This window comes from Neomonachus schauinslandi, chromosome 5, assembly GCF_002201575.2.
Source record: "Neomonachus schauinslandi chromosome 5, ASM220157v2, whole genome shotgun sequence".
Taxonomy (NCBI): Eukaryota; Metazoa; Chordata; class Mammalia; order Carnivora; family Phocidae; genus Neomonachus; species Neomonachus schauinslandi.
Window position 1 is genome coordinate 12,373,922 of NC_058407.1, and position 21,923 is coordinate 12,395,844.

At 51.7% G+C, this 21,923-nt stretch overlaps 1 protein-coding gene across 1 annotated transcript in view; it reads left to right on the forward strand.

Annotated features, from left to right (window-relative positions):
* The first annotated feature begins 4,953 nt into the window (after positions 1-4,953).
* The window catches only part of MB (myoglobin), a 27,359-nt gene continuing 10,389 nt past the window's right edge, over positions 4,954-21,923 (forward strand). Inside the window, exon 1 of the mRNA XM_021687390.1 lies at positions 4,954-5,013. Coding sequence (XP_021543065.1) covers positions 4,995-5,013 — 19 coding nt within the window. The 5' untranslated portion in view covers positions 4,954-4,994. The remainder of the gene's footprint in view (positions 5,014-21,923) is intronic.

Sequence of the window (21,923 nt, forward strand, 5' to 3'; positions counted from 1 at the left end):
AACGTGTGAATCTGGGGTGGGGGGCACAGACATTCAGGCTCTAACAGGCTGGGAGGCGTGGAGGTGAGGCTTGTTAGTGTGCCCACCAGAACCCCCTGGGGTAGAGCAGAGGCAGTTACCCAAAGGAAGGGGGCGCTGTTCCTAGAATCAGCCAAGAAAGGATGTTCGGCAGGCAAAAGCAATAGGTGTCCTCTGCATCCCATCCTTTGCACTGTGCTTCCCCCCACACACACCGTCCTTCCAGGTATAGGACTGAAGAAGGCCTTCTTTATGAGCTGCGACAACCCAGATAGAGCTCTGGATGTCCCCAGTCCTCCCCAAGAGTTGCACCAGAAGTCACACTCAGGGGTTGTATCTGCAGGCAACGGATCTACCCAGTGGACCCAGGGTGTCTAGCCTTCTCTCGTTCTACCACAACCCTTATTGATATTCTCAAATCTATGATCTCAGTGGTAAATCTAACCACCCTTAGTAGATAAGAAAGGGAATGAGGAGGAAAGGGAAGGAAAATTCTGAAAAATCATGCTGACACAGCAAGCAGAGAGTTGCAATCTTTTGGTTATAATCTTTTTATGAAACTGGCATTCACAATATTTTGGCCAGCTTCAAAAATATTAGTAATAATATTGGTAGTAATCATTAGAGCTAGAATTTACTGAGTACTTGCCATGTGCCAGTGCTGTTCCAAGGGCTTCATGAGAATTAGTTCAACGTCATGGCGGGTATTTGTGACTTTCCTTCCTAAATTACCCATTCCTTTATCCCCTTGCCTTCGGCCAGCTCCTCATCAGGTTGGAGTCCTTTCCGAAGGGTAGACCCTAAGCTTCACATGTTCCGGAATCAGGTGGGGTTAGGCTTCCAGCAGCTTCCCCCTGGTTAGGGCAAGCCGGCATGGACCTAGGGCATGGGAACCTCCCTCCCCCAGGTCATGTTGGCAATATGCTACTACTTCTTTTGATGAGCACAGCCAACCACCTGTGTCAACAACAGTCCCCCAAAACAGTCTAGTAGTCCCTCAGAACAGTAAATATACCATCAGTGGATGAATAGATACATAAATCATGGCATATACATACGATGGAATTTTATTCACCATAAAAAGGAATAAAGTGCCAACACATGCCACAATGTGATTGAACCTCAAAGGCCTTCTGCCGCTAAATGAAAGAAGCCAGGCACAAAAGGCCACACATTGGATGATTCCTTTTACATGAAATATCTAAAACAGATAAGTTTATAGAGACGTAAAGCAGGTTGGTGGTTGCCAGAGAGACCAGAGGACAAGGGCTTGGGGAGTAACCACTTAATGGGTTTGGGGTTTCTTTTTGGGGGTGTTGAACCAGGGAGAAGTGATGGTTGCATGACATTACGAATGTACTCAATACTGAATTGTTCACTTTAAAATACCTAATTCTGGGCGCGTGGGTGGCTCAGTTGGTTAAGCGACTGCCTTTGGCTCAGGTCATGATCCTGGGTCCCAGGATCGAGTCCCGCATCGGGCTCCCTGCTCAGCAGGGAGTCTGCTTCTCCCTCTGACCCTCCTCCCTCTCATGCTGTCTCTCATTCTCGCTCTCAAATAAAATCTTTAAATAAAATAAAATACCTAATTCTGGGGTGCCTGGGTGGCTCAGTCATTTGAATGTCTGACTCATGCTTTCAGCTCAGGTCATGATCTCATGGGTTGCGAGATCGAGCCCCACATTGAGCTCTGCACTCAACGGGGGAGTCTTCTTGGGTTTCTCTCTCTCCCTCTTCCTCTGCCCCTCCCTCACTTCTCTCTTTCTCTTTAGCCCCCCTAAAATAAATAAATAAATCTTTTTTAAAAATAGCTAATTCTATGTCCTGTGTATTTTATTTCAATTTTTAAAAAGTCAGAAAAATGGATTTCGGTCCAAAAAGTTAGGATTTTGTTAAGTAAATGCATCCTTTTCTGGGTCCAAAAAAAAAAAAAAAAAAAGGTAAACATAGAAGTACCCTATAATCCAGCAATTTCAATCCCAGATATATACCCAAGAGAAATGAAAACACGTATCCCAAACTTGGGCATGGATGTTCACAACAGCATTATTCATAATAGCCAAAAAGTGCAAACAACCCAGTGTCCACCTACTGGTAAATGGCTAAATAAAACGTGGTCCATCCATACAACGGAATATTATTTGGCAATGAAAAAGAGACAAATACTGGCACATATTACAACACAGATGAACCTTGCAATCATGCTGAGTGAGAGAAGCCAGGCACAGAGGACCACACAGAGTGTGATTCCATTTATATGGAGTTTCCAGAGCAGGCAGGAGTATAGAGACAGAAAGGAGAATGAATGGTGGCTTCCAGGGGCCCCGGGGAGGGAGGAATGGGGAGAGATTGTTAATGACTGTGGGGTTTCTTTTGGAGGTGATGAAGATGTTCTGGAGACAGTTCTGAGTGCCTGTCTGCAGCTAATGAGCGAGCTCGGAGCAAAGAACAGCAAGTTCTATGGGAGAGTTCTACACAAAATCAACCATCGTAGTCACTTCCAAGGGCACAGTTCAGTGGCGGGGAGTACGTTTACGTGGTCCTGCAGCCTCACCCCCTGCCCCCTCCCTACACACACACAGCATCCACCCCAGGGAGCTTTTCATCTTGCAAAACTGAAAGAAACTGTGTCCCCATTAAACACTAACTTCTTGTTTCCTCCATCCCCCAGCCCGACAACCACCACCCTACTCTTGGCCTCTGTAAATCTGACTCAACTCTAGGAATGTACTAAAAACCACTAATGTGTCCATTTGATGGGTGGAACATATGGTATGTGAATTATAGCTCAGTAAAGCTACGTGTGTGTTTGGAAAGGCCAGCTCACACTTTCAACTTGAATTTAACAAGTATTAAGAGAACTGGTGGCCCTATTCTCCCTTTGGAGGAATATCAAAACTTCTCGACACGTAGAGCCTCGAGTCATGGAAGGGGAAGTGACATTTTGGGGCCCATGGCATAAGCCACAAGACGTGCCACTTGCTTTCCACCCAGTGGTTTCTGGGCTCTGTACTTTGGTTATTGGAAGAAACGGCACATGGGCTGTTGTTCGTACGGGATCCTGTGAGATGGCAACCCACCCTATCCCTGCTGCAGTGACTGGCATCTTGGTTCCTGCCAATGAGCAGGGGGACAGCTGGGCTCCCCATCACCACATGACCCTGCCCCCCTTCACACCTTTTAAGATGGCTATTAGTAAAAAAATTTCAGGGGAGCCTGGGTGGCTCAGTCAGTTAAGCATCTGCCTTCAGCTTGGGTCGTGATCTCTGGCTCGATCCCTGGGATTGAGCCCCAAGTCGGGCTCCCTGTGCAGTGGGGAGTCTGCTTCTCCCTCTCGCTCTGCCCCTCTTCCCCCCCACCCCCACTGCTCATGTTCTCTCTCTCTCGCCTGCTCACTGAAATAAAGAAATAAAATCTTTAGGGGCGCCTGGGTGGCTCAGGTCATGATCCCAGGGTCCTGGGATCAAGTCCCGCATCAGGCTCCCTGCTTGGCGGGAAGCCTGCTTCTCCCTCTCCCACTCCCCCTGCTTGTGCTCTCTCTCTCACTGTGTCGCTCTCTGTCAAATAAATAAAATCTTAAAAATAAAAAAAAATTTTTAAAAAAGAAATAAAATCTTTAAAAAAAAATTTTTTTTTCCAGAAAATAAGCATTAGCAAGGATGTGGAGAAATTGGAACCCTTGTGCATCGCTGGTGGGAGTGTGAAATGGCGCAGCCCATGCGGAAAACAGCATGAAGGCTCCTCAAAAACTAAAGATAAAATTACCATATGATCCAGCAATTCCACTTCTGGTCATATACCTAAAAGAATTGGAAGCAGGGTCTCAGAGATACTTGAACACCCATGTTCACAGTAGCATTATTCACAACAGCCAGAAGGTAGAAGGCAACCAGTTTCCATGGATAAACGAGATATGCACGCACGCTGGGATAGGCTTATTCTACATACTATATATTCAACATATAGGACGAGCTACTATCCAACCTTAAAAGGGAAGGAAACTCTGACACCTGCTATAACATGGATCAGCCTTGGAAACGCTATGCTCAGTGAAAGAAACCAGCCACAAAAGGACAACTACCCTATGATTCAGCTTAGATGAGGTGCCTAGAGGAGTCAGATTTACAGAGACCAAGAGTAGGGTGGTGGTTGTCGGGCTGGGGGATGGAGGAAACAAGAAGTTAGTGTTTAATGGGGACACAGTTTCTTTCAGTTTTGCAAGATGAAAAGCTCCCTGGGGTGGATGCTGTGTGTGTGTAGGGAGGGGGCAGGGGGTGAGGCTGCAGGACCACGTAAACGTACTCCCCGCCACTGAACTGTGCCCTTGGAAGTGACTACGATGGTTGATTTTGTGTAGAACTCTCCCATAGAACTTGCTGTTCTTTGCTCCGAGCTCGCTCATTAGCTGCAGACAGGCACTCTCTCTTCCTTCCCAGAGCGGCCAGGGAGGCCCCTGGGATTGCACATGGAAGATACCCAAGCTGCTGACCGGCTCCCCCAACCCCGAGGCAGCCGGCAGTAGGAACATGGGCACACCTGCCTCCAGCTGGGCCCCTCAGAGCAGGATGCTTTAGGGCCACTGTTAGAAAAATCCTAAACCACGGCTCCAGTGCTCACAGCCCAAAAGGCATTCTTGTGATCCTTGGGCAGCCCTTGCTCAGGTGGCGACCGTCGTATGTTGGGGAGAAGGGGCCTTAAGGTACGCGCTGAGCCTGAAACTCCTGGGTTCTGGGAATCTCTTCCCTCCTCCCGTGCCCGGGGAGCACAATTTGCCAAATGTAGTGAAAGTTCCATCCCTGCCCCCACGGCTTCGCCTGCAATCAGCCCCGGAATCCCCAGGGCCTCGACGGAGGGGAGCAGTGGGGCAGTGGTCACATGGCAGAAAGGCACTGAACCCGGTCCTTGCTGCTTGTCCTCCGAACCCTCCAGCACCCTTTCCCGGGTTCCTGCAAGGGTCCAATGAGTTCATCTTGACAATGGGAAGACCATCACCAGGTATGCATGTCACTGTTACCGCTTTATACACACAGACAAGACTCACCTTTCATGGGATCCTTGAGACACTCTTGAGGACGTGTTCCCCTTCCTTCTCCTGCCCCGCAAGAAAAATCCAGATTTCTGTGATTGGGGGTTTGGAGGGATGGGAACTGCCCAGTGCAGAACATTGCGTCGGAGCCCTGTGCCGGGAGCGTACAACTCTGCACCTGCTTCCGACGTGCACGTTTCCCCCACACCAGCGAGCAAGTCTCTGACACCAGAGAGGTGACTGACTGCAATTTAATTCAGTCCCGACACTGTCTCCCCTGAGATGGCATCAGATCCTATAGGTTAGGGGCTCAGGTCATGATCTCAGGGTCCTGGGATTGAGCCCTGCTTCGGGCTCTGAGCTCAGCAGGGAGTCTGCTTCTCTCTCTCTCTCTCTCTCTGCCCCTCCTCCCCGCTCATGCTCACTCTCTCTCTCTCAAATAAATAAATATAATCTTTAAAAAAAAAGAATGTATCACACATAATAATGGTATAAATATTGCTTCATGAAAATTATATACCTTTCATCCCGTACTTGTGTGTGTGTTCTGGATTGCAGAGTGCAATGGGTCGTAGGTAGAATGTTTGTGAGCTGTTGATCTAGCTCATGGAATCAAAGAGAAATCTATAGGTTTCAGGCCACTCCTGAACCTTCAGGTCCTGAGATTAGGGACCTCATCATGGTCATAGGTCTCTCTCTCTCTTTCCTTTTCCCCAGCTCTGTGTTTCTTCTGGGGCGCCAGCCTCATTCAGTCCCAGTATAGGTAGGCTTTTTCCATAGCAGAGAGAATAGAACCTCAGGCCTATTCCAACTCACATCCTTCCGGTTCCAGGACTATGGATGTAAGGACGTCTCCCCCTCCAGATCCAGTAAGAAGACTCCTTGTGTCCCACGTCCCACTGGTTCCTTGTGGCCGGGGCAATGAGGTTCTCTGATTCCCCAGCCTGGGGCACAATCCTTCTCCCATAGCAAAAGCAGTGTACTGTTTCTGGAAGTTCTCCCTGGAACCGTGAGATTGGAGGGAGGAAGAAATAAGGCCCAAACAAAGGGGGTGCTCTTCTGCATGAGTCAACCAATGACTGTTCTCTATGAAGGGGTCAGGTGCCAAAGTGGGGCTCCTCTTGATTTGGCCCAGGGACCGCCTGGATGGCATTTTGCAAAGCATCAGTTTGCCAAGCAGCTGATCCTCCAAAAGGGTGGGGGTGAGGGGTGGGATCTGGGCATCCTGTGGGTCTGCAGATCCCTGGCTGAGCCCCCCGTTCTGCTCCAACAGAACCAACCATCTCAGATGTCTGCTAACCTCTCCAGACTTGGGCTTCTGGAAAATACAGCCAGTGGGCAGTCTTTGCAATTTGCTTGCAAAAGGGCGGTCCCTCTGGCATCAAAATTTGCCTCCTTGCTTGGTCAGAGGTGGTGACATCTGACCCAGAGGCTTTATTTACATATCCAAGGAACTGCTGTGGGTGGCTCTAGGAAGCACTGTGATGGCCAAGGATACAAATCCAGAGGCCGCCTGAGCCAGACTGGGGGCCAGTGGACCCAGCTCTGCTCACTTCCTGCTGTGGCTGTGGGCATGCCCCTTCCCCTGCATGGATGGGCAAGTTAGCTCTAGCGGGCTGGCCAGGGGGCTTGGGGGCTGAGGGGTGAGGGGTCCCCTGTGACCTCACAGGGAGTGTCTTTCACAGGGACGAGCCCATCCTTCAGGAATGAAGCTTGCCCTGAAACCGCCAGATCCCTGCCCACATCTGTAAAATGAGGAAATCCCAATGGATGAACTAGGGTCCTTTTCTTGGCTGTGACTCTATGATCCTTAGAACCTAACATTCCGTGATTCAGAGATCCCAGGGATTGAAAAACCTCCATTATTTTGCCTCCTTTACTATGGCTTTGGACCTAAGCCTTATTCTCTCCCCAACCCCATGGATCTTTCCAGACCCCCACTTGCACCCAAGAAGGCCATCCACACAAAATGTAGGTTGGTCTCTCCCTGGCTCTCTCATGAGGCTGACTGTTGAGTGGGTCCATTTTTATACCCACCACTAGGTGGCACGGGGCAGGGCCTGAACTTTGTCATGTTTTCTCCTCGGCCATTCCCTCCTGGCACCGTGACCCTTTGTTGGCCCCACATAACCTAAATTCCACAGCTCACAGTACGTGTGGCTCCAATCCGATGAGATGCAGAAAAGCTTATTTGCCAGAACTCCAGAGATGATAGGGTAGGCCTGGCACAGGACTAGACTCAGTCCCTGGGAGAAGCACATTTTGAAGCAGGAGGGCGAGCTCCTGGGATCTGGTGGCAGAGATGTGAGCTGGGAAGGGCCAGAGGGGACAGAAGGAAAGGGCTGGTGATGGGGCTTAATTTAGCTGTTGCCCCTGCTGTGCATCAAGACCACCCTCCCGACCCCCACCCCCACCCAGGTCCCTGTGACCCCATCAGTAAGGATGACGCTGCTCATTCTTCTTGTCTGTGGGTCTGGATCTCCGATGTGGTTCTCAGGAAGTGCCGGCAGAGCAAGGCCCAGGGCTCTGCCTGGAGAAGGCCAACCCTGGCTGCCGGGATGTCCCACACCACCCAGTGTCTCAGGTTCTAGATCCTCGTTCTAGATGCTAAAATTCCATGGGAAAGAAAGCAAGTGTTTGGCCTGACACAGAACAAACCAAACTCACATCTCATCCTGGGCTATGCAGAGCACAAGGGTTGCTGGCCACGGGGTGGGTGGGTTTGCAGGGGGGGCCAGAGGTCTTCCGGGAGAGAAGGAGCAGTCCCCATGGCCATGATCAGCCTGATCGTGTGAGGAGATCAGACCTCCACAGCCCCCACCCCGGCAGCTCGGCCCCCAGATCCAGCCTGCTGACCTGTGCTCAGGCCGCCCTGGGACGGGGGTCCCACATTACAAGAAGGTCAGACCCCAGGATTCTGTCTCGGCCACAGGTATTAGGGACCAATCTTAGGTTCTTTTATTAAGGCCAGAAAAGACCTCTTTTGCCTCACAGGTCCCAACCAGCCCTGAATGTATATGACATCAGACTGGTCACAACTCTGTCCACCTTTTTCTCTTAGAAGTTCTTAAAACCAGGATTGACTCAAATGGCCCGTGGCCATTCGCTAGAGGTGGACCTGAATTATGATTTGCACAGAAAAGCAAAACCCCGGGACTTGTGTTGGTATCTGGGAAGAGGAGAGAATCTTCCAATAGGAAGAGCTGTGGGCTAAAAGTCATATTAATTTGATCACAGCAGACATTTGACTTGACCTGTAGCCTGAGCTCGCGGTCAGTGGCCCCCACACTTCGTGCACAATGACGATGGCCATCTCTCCTCCCCTGAGTATGGGCTCTGTGATAATGGCTTTCTGTGCTTAGGTTAATCCTTTGAATGACTGCATAGGGTCAGTTTGCTGTTGTCCCTATTTAACCAATCAGAACACAGAGACTTAGAGAAGTCAAGGATGTGCCCAAGGCCACAATTCAGCAAATGGCAGAGCTGGGACCTGAGGCCAGAATAATTTTTCTTTTTAAGATTGTATTTATTTATTTGGGAGGCAGAGAGAGAGAGAGCAGGGGGGAAGGCACAGAGGGAGAAGCAGGGAGCCCGATGCGGGGCTCGATCCCAGGACCCTGAGATCACGACCTGAGCCGAAGGCAGACGCTTAACGGACTGAGCCACCCAGGCGCCCCTGAGGCCGGAATCCCAATCATTAGTCTCTGCAGCCTCTGAGAGCTGAGGATTTAGAGTCGGATTCATCAGTTTAAATCCTATACAATGTTCCCTGGCTCTTCCCAAGGAGAGCAAGAGTCATCTCCTGGAAGGAAAGCCTCAGGGGAAACTCATTCTTCTTGCCCTCCCCATTGTGACCAGAGCCACCTCTGGCCTCCACAGAGAAGGGGTTGGGAGCAGGGACCCTGCGAGCAGGGACGTGGCCTCTTCCCCAGGGCGGGGCCTATCCGCCAGCCCAGGCCCCAGGCACGGAGCCAGCCAGGAAAGGAAACTCCCTCCTGCGATCATATTCTCGGCCATTCTGCACAGGAAAGGGCAGGCTCCCCCAAAGCCCAGACAGTCTCCAGATGGTTTTTCACTGAAGACTTTCCCAGAAAATCTTGGGAACCGGGGACAGACTGTGGGCTGGGCCAGAGCTCTAGCCAGCGTCAGGAGAACAGGCAGGCCCTTGGCTGCCCTAATGTACCATGGGATCCCGGAGCAAACCCCTTTTCCTCTGCGCCTGCATTTCTCCATCTGTGGTGGGTTGACTCGTGATCCCAAAAAGATATGTCTGAGTCCTAAGCCCCGTACCTGTGACTGTGACCTTATTTGGAAATAGGATCTTTGCCAATGGGATTAAGCGAAGGATCTCCGGACGAGATCGTACTGGATTTAAGGTGGGCCCTAAACTCAGTGAGAGTGTCCTTAAAAGAACAGGGGAAGACACAGAGACACACAAGGGGACTGCTGCATGAAGACACGGGCAAAGATCCGAGTGGTACAGCCACAAAGCAAGGAGGGCTGGCAACCTCGGGCAGGTGGGAGAGAGGCAGGCAACAGAATCTCCTCCGTTCCTCAGAGTCTCCAGAAGGAACCAGCTGCCGACTCGTGGCCTCTGGAACCGAGAGAGGGTACGCTTCTGTTGTTCTAAGCCCCCAAGCCGTGGTCGTTCCTTAGGGCAGCCACATCTCTGAGAGAACAGATGGGGCCAGGAAGTCCCCCAGGGGCTAAGAGAGGTCAATAAGAGCCTCAAACGTGGCTCCCACCCTGAGAAGCTCACAGCTGAGTTGAGAAGCCAAAACTCACCAGTCAGCCTGGGGGTCTTTGCCTAGGCTCCTGATTCTCATGTCTCCTAATTCCCTCCTCCCAGTCCTACAAAGCCCTTTGCCCTGGGCTAAGCCTTGCCATCAGCACCCCTTGCTCTGAACTGGGCAGCTTGGCACCCCCCGAGCTGAGACCTTAGAAGCCCAGAAGCCCCTCCACAGAGCCACTGCAGCCCCTAGAGAAGATGCTGGCCCATGGCACTTTGTCCCGGCTCCCCACCCCAACTGGGAGGTTTGAGCTCCCAGGAGGTGGCTCTGCCAGGGCCGACATCCCATGCACCCTACTCTCTACCCTCTGGTTCCTGGGGGCGAATCCTTGTCTAAGGTTTGAATTTCCACCAGCCCTGCCCTTTCCTGAGACCGTGGCCCTGGGAAAAAGGGCTTCTCCTCTCTGGACATTCCTGACCACGTCCATGAAAGGGAGATAATCTTGAGACCAGGATGTGAAAGCATGCATACTGTTTGACACTCTTTCTGAATAATGCACGAATTAAAATAAAGGCAGCTGTGTGAGGCCAAGAGCACTGACAATAAATGTGGTAAGAGGTACAGTCAACAGTTAGTAGTAGCCGGGAGAGCGAGCATTTGCTCCTCGGAGGTGATCAGGGAAGCTATATCAGTAGGAATCTTTTTATTGCAAGTGACAGAAATCCAACTCAAACTGCTTTGTGCACAAATCAGAATGTTTGGCCAATGTAACGATGACAGTATTTTGAATATGCACAATGCACACCTACCTCAGGGCCTTTGCACTTGCTGTTCCCTCTGTTGGAATACTTTTCACCCAGATATTTCCATGGATCTCTCCTTTACCTCTTTAGATCTTTATCAAATACATTTAAATTTAAAAATTAATTTAACCAACACTCTTTATGCCTTTTCTCTGCTTTATTGCTTTATTTTTCTCCATAACAGTTATCATCATTTAACACGCTATTTTTATGATTTATTTTGTGTATTGTCTTTCTACTCACATCCCCTCCCCCACTACCATGTAAGCTCCACTAGGTAGGATTTTTGTCTTTTTTAACTGCTGTAGTTCCACTACCTAGGAGTATGCCTTGATGTAGTAGGTGTGATGGTTCATTTTATGTATCAACTTGACAGGGCCACAGCGTCTTTCTTTGGGGTTAGATATCAAGCTTGTGCTGGCCTTTGTTAAAATAAAATCCCTGGGGGCAGGTGGTGGAATCCCAGCTAGTGACCATTAAGACAAGCCACGGGGTTAAATGGAATTCAAGATAGCTACATTTTGTCTGAGGGGCAACTGGAGGGAAAGTTCTGGAACACAGGGTATGCTCTCCACAGGCACACCAGCTAAGCCATAAGTAGAATGAGATCCTAGGCTTTCAGGGGAAGAGGCCCTAAGTGTTTATATCCTCACAAGTTGGGTACTTTACAGTTTACAAAGCATTTTCCCATCTATTCTCTACCTGGTCCTGAGTGGTAGGAATTTCCTTATCCAATAAATATTTATCAAGAATTCCTGCTTAGGGGGGTCATGAGGACCAAATGGGCCTCTGCATGCAGAACTTAGGGCCCTGCCTGGGCCCTGGCCAGTCCGCAGTGCATGTGCTGGGGGTGGTGGGGGGCGCGGGGGGATAGATATCAGCATGAACTTGGCCTGTACCAGGCCATGGAACTATAGGATAGATATGGTTCCTGCTCTCGTGGGCCCCACAGTCCATCAGGAAGAGGGACATTATTCACTAATTATACACAGGGTCAAAATTCTAACCGTTTCGGGCGCCTGGGCGGCTCAGTCGTTGGGCGGCTGCCTTCGGCTCAGGTCATGATCCCAGGGTCCTGGGATCGAGCCCCACGTCGGGCTCCCTGCTCGGCGGGAAGCCTGCTTCTCCCTCTCCCACTCCCCCTGCTTGTGTTCCTGCTCTCGCTGTCTCTGTCTCTGTCAAATAAATAAATAAAATCTTTAAAAAAAAAAAAAAATTCTAACCGTTTCAAGTCAGATGTTTGAAAAAGGTGTTTTCTTTAAGAACATCGTTTCTTTATTAGCCATAACTGAGACCAGTGGCCCACAGCGTATTAAGTGCTGACTCTGTGTCAGGCCTAGTTGTAGGTATTTTACCTCGTTTCAATTTCACAACGTCCGGTAAGGCAAGTACGTTTGTGATTGCCATTTGGTTGGCAGAGCAAGAAACAGGCACAGAGAGGTTAAGTAACTTGCTTGAAGTCACACAGCTAGCAAATAGCAAAGCAGAGTTCAAACCCAGTAGTCTGGCTCCAGAATCCACAGCCTTGATCCCTGTACATTTATCTCCTGCTTGTAAGCACCCCCTCCCTCATTGCTACATGTGTATGTGAGGCGGGGGGAGGGCAACTTAGATTGAGCCAATTACTGGGATCTCAACCTTTCCTGGTAAGTGCTCAGTGTCTCAGGTTCCGTGTCCACCTCTGCCCCTAACCAGCCCCAGTATGGTGGCGGGGGGCTGGGGGTGCTGGGGGCGCCTGGGTGGCTCAGTGGGTTAAGCGTCTGCCTTCGGCTCAGGTCATGGTCCCAGGGTCCTGGGATCGAGCCCCGTGTTGGGCTCCCTGCTCAGTGGGAGCCTGCTTCTCCCTCTCCCACTCTCCCTGCTTATGCACATGCTCTGCACGCTCTCTCTCTGTCAAATAAATAAATAAAATCTTAAAAAAAAAAAAAAGAGAATGGTGCCTGGGTGTATGGGAGGAGAGGGGAGATGGGCCTTTGGATAGGGCCTGCTAAATAATACACAATTTAAAAATTTCACAACCATTATCCAGTTTACACATATGAATATTGCCACGTAGGTGAAGTACAAGTGTCTATCACCTGGTCTGCTGCGGAAGGCCCCCAGAAGGAGGGGTTGCCTAGGGGAACGGGGAGACCATTCCAGGCCAAGGTGGTCCAAAGGTTTCACCGGGGAGTTGGGTCAAACTGCCTCACAGCCTCCTGCTGCCAAGGTCAGAGCCCCGAGAGGTGCTGGCCCAACAGCCCAGAGCAGAGGTCCCAGGATAGGCCAGAGCCCTGCTCTAACCCCGAGCACCCCCCAGTCCAAAGTAGGAAGGAGAAACAAACCCTGGTTGCCACATGAGCCAGCACCACTGTTGGCCTCGTGGCTTCTCCAGGCTGGGCCACGGCGCCTAATTTTAACTGACCTGCTGATTCATCACAGGTGGCTCCCTCTTCCACCCCGGCCCAGCCCCAGCCTCTGCCAGCAGCAGCCACTCCTCGGGGGCCTGCCCAAGGGCTGCCAAAATTCTTAAAGTTCAAGGTCATTCCCCAACTGCTCCAAGCCAGCATTCCAACCTCACCCGTGACCAGTCAGCCTCACAAAACTTCTGGTCCTGTCAACTAGTCTTCTCAGGCTTTCCTGAACATTCCGGTACATTCCTGCTTCCCTAACTCTCTGGACCATCTTTCAAGGCCCCACTCAAATGCCCCCTTTCATAGGATGCCCTTCTAGACACCCCAGGCCCAGTGGCCACCCCTCCCCAGCCCCCTGCACCTGCCACCTTATCAGTGGTGACCACGCTCGCCCGGAGGACAGACTGTGAGCTCCTACTACGTGCTCTGGGGCCATTAAGACATCAGTTATAGGAAGACTTCCTTCCCAGCCCTTCTTCCTCAACTTTCCACTAGATCCCAAGGCATTTTACTACCTCAGGCCGGGACAGTGGCAGACATCGTGCTGTGTGTCACAAGCCCATCTCACTTCCTCTGGGCCCACGGGGTGGTCTTGATCCCAGCCTCCCTGGAAGCTGGCACGGCCGTGTGGGTGGACACGCTGATGGATCAGGGCCGGAAACGACGGGCATCACTGCCAGGCATGGACCCCAAACCTGTCACATGCCTTTGTCTCTCCTGGGGCTGGCCTGCCGGATACGGAGGGAGCAGAGCCCTTCAGCATGCTTGGGGACAGAGCGTGGGGCCCTGGATCTCTATGCGGAGCAGAGCCCTCCCCCCAAGCTTGCATGGGACGGGAGGTGAGTGACGGAGCCCAGGCAGCCACGGTGGCTGGGGGCTGTTGGTTACCGCAGCTAGTGCTCTAACTACCGCACTCACCCACTCCTGGTACCTACGTCCTTCGTGATCATCCGAGCCCACCGCGCCGCTACCCTCTCGTCCATCCTCCACGTGCACACCTGACCTGTCCTCCGTCCTCAGAATTTCCCGGGGCCCCCCACTGCCCTTGGAAGTTTCCTTGTCCCCCTCTTCCTCTCCCCAGTGCTTAAAGGCTGGGGTGGCCCCCACCCCCGCACCCTCTCTGGAAACATCTCTGCTTGCTTCCCCTACGCCGAAAACTCGCTCGGGCTCTGGCGCTGTGTCTGATGGGGTAAACTGAGGCTCCTCCAAGTCTCCAGATAAATTCTGGATGGGGGTCGGGGTGGGGACAAGTCCTCTCCCGGCAGAATAAGGACAGGGAACGAATTCTCAGGGAAAAGGTCGAAGTCACCCTAGTGGGAAGATCGGGAATATCTCCTGTGGACTAAGCAGCCTTTTGAGAAAGGAATCACTCTTTGCCGCCGTGAGTTGGGCTTGATTTCAGATCAACTAGAGAGAGCCCAACTGCAGTCTGGGGTGTGGGTCGGTGTCTCACTTTGTCTCCGCTTCCTCTGTCCCCTCCCAGGCAGCAGGTGCCCCCCCTCCCTGGAGGAGCTCTCGGTAGCTAGGGCCTGGGCTTTGATTGTTTTTAGAGGGAAGGGAGGAGGTTTGAGGAAAAGGCTGGGTGGCGTGGGGGATGAGAAGGGAAGGGCCCGGCTGCAGGATGCTAGGGAGAGAGGCTGGGGGGGTAGGGAAGGGCCAGGGCCTCCCCCCGTGACCTGCTAACTGGATGTGACCACGCCCGTGCCCCCTCCATGCCCACGTGGCTGGCTGCCTTCTCGCCAGGTGGAGGAGGGGCTCCTCTCCTTTCCCTGGTGGCAGAAGCCTTGTGGGCACTGGGATGGGGTGGGGAGGATGTAACATGGCCACCTTGCCAGACGACAGTCAAGCCTCGGGGACACATGTATCCCTACACCTGCCAGACAGATGTCCCACAGACACTCCAGATGCTGCGTCCCAAGGGAGACTTGCTCCTCTGTCCTCCCCGTACCCCACCCACCTTGGTAAATGGTGCCACCCTCTGCCCAGTCACACAGGCAGACTCTGACTCCCACTGCTGGCCCAGGGTCAACCACTCACCTCCCTCCTTCCGTCGGCCTCCCGTGCAGAGTCTGTCCCGTCTCCTCTTTATCCCTCAGCTCGGAGCCCCTCTTACAGGCCTCCTTCCCCAAACCAATCTGTGCCTGAAAAAAACCACAACATCAGGACAGTGGTTGCCTGTGGGAGGTGGTAGGGGTGGGCCCTGGCCAGGAAGGGGCATGTGGGAACTTTCTGGGGCGATGATAACATCCTGTATCCTGATAGGCGTGTGGGTTACACAGGTGTATGAACTTCCAAAACTCCGTGAATGCACAGCACCTTCACACAGCACCTTTCATTGGATATAAATTTCACATCGGAAGAAAGAAAATGCAAACAAATATTGAACACTCATGAATGACCTGCAAGCCCAAGGATTCAGGGGGGAAGGGGGAGGACAGATGTCTGCAATTCACTTTGAAATGCCACAAAAATAGGAAAGACTGGTGGGTGCCTGGAGGGACGGATAGATATGCGATCAAACTAGTTTAGTAAAACGTCAGTGGTAGAACACAGGGGGTGGGCATAGCGTGTTTGCTCTAAAATTCTTTCAACTCTGCTGTATGTACGAACGTTTTCAGGATGAAATGTTGGGGGACAGTGTCTCCTGCCTCCAGACTTGTCCCCTCCATGACATGATTCCCACTGCAACTAGTTGGGTGCTCCTAGGGCAACACAAAGCCCCTGGCCCTCTCCTGCTCAAACCCCTTCGGTGGCTCTCTGCTGGGGAGAAACTTTAACCCCTGTGGCTTTCGAGGCCATCTGTGGTTGGCCACTGTTTATTTTTCTGGTTGTTTTTTTCCATTCCTTCCTTCCTCCCTCCCTCTTCCCACCACAGAAACACCAAAATACTTCTTGCCTGCATATATCATGTTCTTTACACATCCTGTGGCAGAAATTTCTAGTTTTCATCCAACTTTCATTCTCCCTTTCTTTTTTTTTTTTTTAAAGATTGTATTTATTTATTTGAGAGAGAGAGAATGAGAGACAGAGAGCACGAGAGGGAAGAGGGCAGAGGGAGAAGCAGACCCCCTGCTGAGCAGGGAGCCCGATGTGGGACTCGATCCCGGGACTCCAGGATCATGACCTGAGCTGAAGGCAGTCACTTAACCAACTGAGCCACCCAGGCGCCCCCATTCTCCCTTTCTTCCTGAGTAATAGAAACTCCCAATTTTCGTCTGTGGATATGGCCATATAGAAATAAACACTACATTTCCAGGCCTCCTTTGCAGAAAGGTGTGGCTGTGTAATGTGCAATGGGAGGAAGTATTGATTACAGTTTCCAGAAAGTGTCCCTAAAGGTAGGGGGCAAAACTCTCTTTACCCCTTTTGCCTTCCCGCTCGTTGGAATGGTGACATGATGGCTGGAGCTCAAGCAACCACCTTGGGTCAGGAGGTGGAGGCCATGTGTGTGATGTCTTTTCTCCTCGCCGCCATTAGATGGCAGCAGGGCCACCCGGTGCTCAGCCTCCCAACTGCCAGAGTACTAAAGCCGACTGCGGCTGGGTGTGTGCCTTACCAGCCCTGGACCACTACCTCTGGACTTCCATATGAAAGAGAAATGAATCTTCACTTGTTGAAGCCAGGTTATTTTGGATTTTCTGTCACCCACAACCAGATCTGATTCCAACCCACCAACTACCATGTCCCTGAATGTTTTGGTCCTTGTGCTTAGAATAGTCTTTCCTCACCTTGCTACTAGCAAACCCCTAATAATCCTCCATATTTCTACTCAGACATCACCTTCTCTGTTATATGTGCTTTGGTGAGAGTGATCATTTCCTCCTTAATGATTCCTTTGTTCTTTATATCACAGTGAGCAATTATTGAGCACTTACTGTGTACCAGGCACCAAAATGAGTCCTGTACATGCACTCCCTCTTTTAATTCTCATGAGGACATTTGGGATAGGTAATTATTTTCAAAGTTCCCATTTTACAGATAAAAACCCAAAACCCGTGGGAGGATGGGTTAGCCTGGTGATGGGTATTGAGGAGGGCACATTCTGCATGGAGCACTGGGTGTTATGCACAAACAATGAATCATGGAACACTTCATCTAAAACTAATGATGTAATGTATGGGGATTAACATAAGAATAAATAAATAAATAAATAAAATTAAAAAAAAAAGTAACAGGTGGCCGGGCTAAGCATCAAATCCAGCTATCTGACTCCCTGTGCTGTACCCCTATGCTGCACCATCCCACTACTACCCCTATTACAAAGCCCTGCATCACCTGTTTACACATCCATCCCTCCTGTCACCCCCTAAAATCCAGGGACTGTGTGACATTCACCTTGGCCTCTCTGGAACCCGGCAAGAGCCCCGCCCCCGGTGAGCACATGTGTCCACGGAGTTGCACTGCTGATTCGAAGTCTCCCATCCTGGTTCTGGCACAGGAGGGCCTTCCCAGGCTGGCTCATCTCCCCAGCACTCCTTTCCCCACGTGGCCCCTGTATCCCTTGGGCTTTTGCCCACAGTTCGTTACCTCTGCTGAGAGGGCATGCTCCCTCATACTTTAAGATCCAACCCCCTTGTCACCTCTGCCAGCAGGTCTTCTCCTTGTAGCAAACCCCGCCCCTTGCCCCCTTCTACCTTCCCAAAGCCCTTTGCTCAAATCTCTGCTGCATTCCAAATCCCCCCTCCCACCAAGGTTTCCTCCACTCGACCTTGAGTCCCTTGAGAGCAAAGATCATGGCTATTTATCTTTTAATCATTTGGAGAGCCGTCCCTGGTCGGTGCCATGAATATAGAGATGGAGGGGCGCCTGGGTGGCTCAGTCGTTAAGCGTCTGCCTTCGGCTCAGGTCATGATCCCGGGGTCCTGGGATCGAGCCCCACATCGGGCTCCCTGCTCGGCGGGAAGCCTGCTTCTCCCTCTCCCACTCCCCCTGCTTGTGTTCCCTCTCTAGCTGTCTCTCTCTCTGACAAATAAATAAAATCTTAAAAAAAAAAAAATAGAGAGAGATGGAAAGAGACCCCGTCCTGGCTGACGGGCCAGGGGGGTTGGGTGAAGGCAGGGACCTGGTGGAAGGGGCAGAGCCAGACGTGGAGACTTTTCTCCTTGCCGCCACTAGATGGCAGCAGGGCCACCCGGTGCTCAGCCTCACAACTGCCTTTGCTTTTACCTCCGGGGAAGCCAAGACCTGGGATGGACTCAGTTCAGTAAAATACACATTCAAAGGGCTCACTGACCCAGCTCTCTGCTAGATGTGCTGTCAGAAAGAGAAGAAGAAGGATCCAAAAGTTAGACTGGTCCCTAGCTGTGAAGCACAAACTGAAACCAGACTGCCTGGGTTCGAATTTTGTGCTTGGCATCTCCTAGCTGTGTGACTTTGGTGGTTACTTAACCTCTTTGTGCCTGCTCTTGTGGAAAGTGGGGTTTATAAATGTGTCTATCAAAAAGGGCTGCTGGGAGGGGCAGTGTCCCTGGAGTTCAGTGAGTGTCTGTTGCTTTTGTATGCCTGCTTCTGAGGATACTTGCAGGGTAGAATTGGGGAGCTCAGCCCAAAGTGGGAGAGATAAAGCTGCACAGAGCCTGGGCGGGGGGAGGGGAGAAGACACACCTGCTAGGAAGGAGGTGGAGTTCGGGGAGGATTCATGGAAGGGGAGCTATTTCTTTGAGATGGGTCTGGAGGGGAGGGAGGGAGGGGGCTGTGGAGGTGGGGCTGGATTGCATCAGGGGACAGGTGGAAGATGGGGCTGGAGGAGCCATCCCAGGCCTCCGAGCCTGCTGCAGAGGGGAGAGGAGGGGGAGGAAGGCTGGTGTCCTCAGGCCACACCTGTTATTGGGATATTGGGATCCTTGTGTCCCTGCCAGCCCTATTCTAATAAAGCCCCTCCAGGCCTCCAGAGAGAGGAGGAGCCTTGCCATGTAAACCGTATTTTTAGTTCCCTGCGCCTCTCTCTGGCTGCTATAAGACACCTCTCCCCACCCCCAGCCCCACGGCTTGGCTAGAGGCTCCAAGAGGACAGCTGGGGAGAAGGGGAGACTTGGTCAGTACTATGGCTGCCAGGGGGCTGGGAGGAGTGAGGTCTCGGGCAAGCTCAGGGGTCTTGATGCCCCTTCGAGTCAGCTCTGAGTCTGGCCTGGCGCTGGACCAGGAGGGCAGACTGCCAGGAAGGAGCAAGCTAAGCTGGGCAGGAGGGAGGCACTGCCCAAGCTGGCCTCCAAAGGGGCGGCTCCTAGGAGGAGGAGGAGAAAGGGAGGTGGTCAAGGTTGATGGGGCCCTTGGCTCTGAAGGGCCAAAGTCACCCCCTCCCTCACTGGAGTCTTAAAGTCTAATCCCCCAGATTCACAGTGGGGAGTTGTTGGCTGCCCAAAGGCCAGCAAACTCCCAGGTCCTTGGGGGAGAGCCACCTGGGGACTCAAACCTGTGTATGTGTAGAAGTGGGAGAGGGGAGTTGCTAGAAACCCCTTGCTCTAGAGTTCTCTTTATGTGCTCGAGGAGAGGCGAGAATTGCTGCCTTGAAGATTGACCAGACAGGCTCCTGGTTTACCTTGCCAGGGGAGGGTGCTCAGTTCAAATCCTGGGCATGGTTAGTACGGACCAGAAAAGTCTTCGGCGAGCCTGCAATTTCCCTCGTGAGAGAGACTCTACTGGTCCTCTATATACCCAAAGAGCCAGCAGAGCACGGACAAGGGAGTGAGCGAGACCAGAAGACATGTTTTGGTTCAATATAAAGGAGACGTTTTAAAGCTTTAGGTAGTGAGCCCCTTCCTCCTAGGATATTCAAGCTGATGCTGGATGATGATCTGTAGGGAAAATTCCCGCATGTAGTGGGAACTTGGACAAGATGCCGTCAAAGTCCTCTGTTAGCTTGAAGACACGATGGCCCTATCCTTCTACACTTCTCTCCCTCGGCCTTTCTATGACTCTGGAGTCTAGCTAGAGCCCCTTTCCAGAGTGGCCAAAGTTGAAGACTTTGGTGCCCCAGAATTTTAGCTCTGGGATCTCAAGACTCTAAAATTTGAAGACTTGAGAATGATCCTATACGTCTGAGATTGTTGCATTCAAAGGATCCTGTGACAGGAGAGGAGAAAGGGGATGGGGCAGATCCGACTTGGAGGGATGCAGTTGTGCCCTGCTGGGTGTCAAACTAGCCCGCTTCTGTGCGTGTGCGTGTGTGACACGCGAGTGTCAGGCTGCTGGAGTTTTTCCTATTTTGTGCATCTCCAGCTTCCTTGCCCCGGCCATTTGAAGACTGTTGCAGGGATAATTATAGCCCCCAAACAAAGCTGGCGACTCCAGGTAGCCATGGCAACTGTTGGGTAATGCCTGTTCTGTTGTAGAGATGTGTAAGTGCAAACAGATGTCGGCTCCTTCCTATTAGCTTAAGTGGTAAAACTTAAAAGGTCCATTGACTTCAAAGTCACAGGTCTCCGGGAGCACGCCAGTTAATGGGGGCACTTGCCAAGGGGTGACAGCTAAGTATTAAACACTTTAGCATCGGTAATGATTTGATGAGCTTTTAAACGCTCAGGCTGTCCCCAGACAGCTCAGAGGCTGGAGATGGCAGAGTCGTGGCTTATCAGCCCCAGGTGGTGGTCGCGTATCCTTTCCAGGGCCCTGTTCCCTTACCGCCAGGTGGGGTACCACACCACCCTGCCCTGCCCCGCCCTGCCCTGACGCTGCGTGGGGCTCAGCCTCCAGCGAGTGACTGGGACGAAGCACTGCAGCTGCTGAGGGTCTGAGCCCTTGGCAGACCCTCTCCAAGTTGCTTTTCCCCTTGTTCCTGGACCTGGCCAGGAGTAAGCCCTTAGTACAGGGCTGCTGAAGGAACAGATAAATGATAGTCCCCTCCTCCATCCCCCCGCCCCATCCCTGTGGCATCTTTAGCTACTCATTCTGCTACGGCATCCTCCACTGGGAACGGTGGATGGGCTCCACATCCCTGGGTTAAGGAGCCTCATGTGGGGACTCCTGGAACATGGTGTCAGGGAGGGACACCTCTGGTTAGGAACGAGCTGATTCGATAAAGAAATAGGGCTCACCAAAAGGACACATGAGGGGTCCTATAAGAAGTGGCAGTTCATGGACCCCCAAATGGTAATTGGGCCGGGCTTGACAGAGAATGGAGTGAATTCTGGACCCCTAGGTTACACTAAAGAGCTCAGTTTGGGGTTCTTACTCAGTGCTGGCCATGAAACGGTCTCTCTTCGCTGCCGCATTTCCTGCCAATTAGACAATTCTTGCCAAAGGCCCCTGTTCATATTTTGCAGAGGGGATCTGATTGGTGTAGCTAGTAGACACTGGCTGTTGGACAGAGCCCTGCCATTGGCTACCTCAAGTTACGGGCCAGCCGCAGTCCAGTCACCTGTGACTGGGGTAGCGAGGGGGAAGAACACGACCTACGGTCATGGAGGGGCTGGGGCTGGACAGTTGCTTTTAGAAAGAGCTGTGTATGTGGGATAGTCATACCTGATGCGTCTAATACAGACCCAGGACAGCCAGGACACTTGCTTCTTTCTGAACCTCATTGTTCACAGCTATAAAATGGGGCAATGCTCATTACTTTGCAAGGCTATTGTGAAAATTAGATGTAATCCTGCCTAAGGAGGCACTTGGTAAACTGTAAAATCCTGTGTAGATGGAAGGAAGGGCCTGTGTACCTAGATCATAGCACTATATCAACTGTACTGTAAGCTTATTCCTTTTATCTCCCCAAGGGACTGTGAGTTTCTTGAACACAAGGATGTGTTCATTTAGTTTTGGTGTCCTCAGCATGTAGCGGTTTCCACCACACAGTAGGTACTCTGTAACTGTGTGTTGGCTGGATGAATGGATGGATGGACAGATGATGGATGGGTGAACAAGTGGGTGGATGGATGGATGGATAAATGGATGATGGGAAGATGGATGGATGATTGGATGGATGGATGGACGGACGGATAAATGGATGATGGGAAGATGG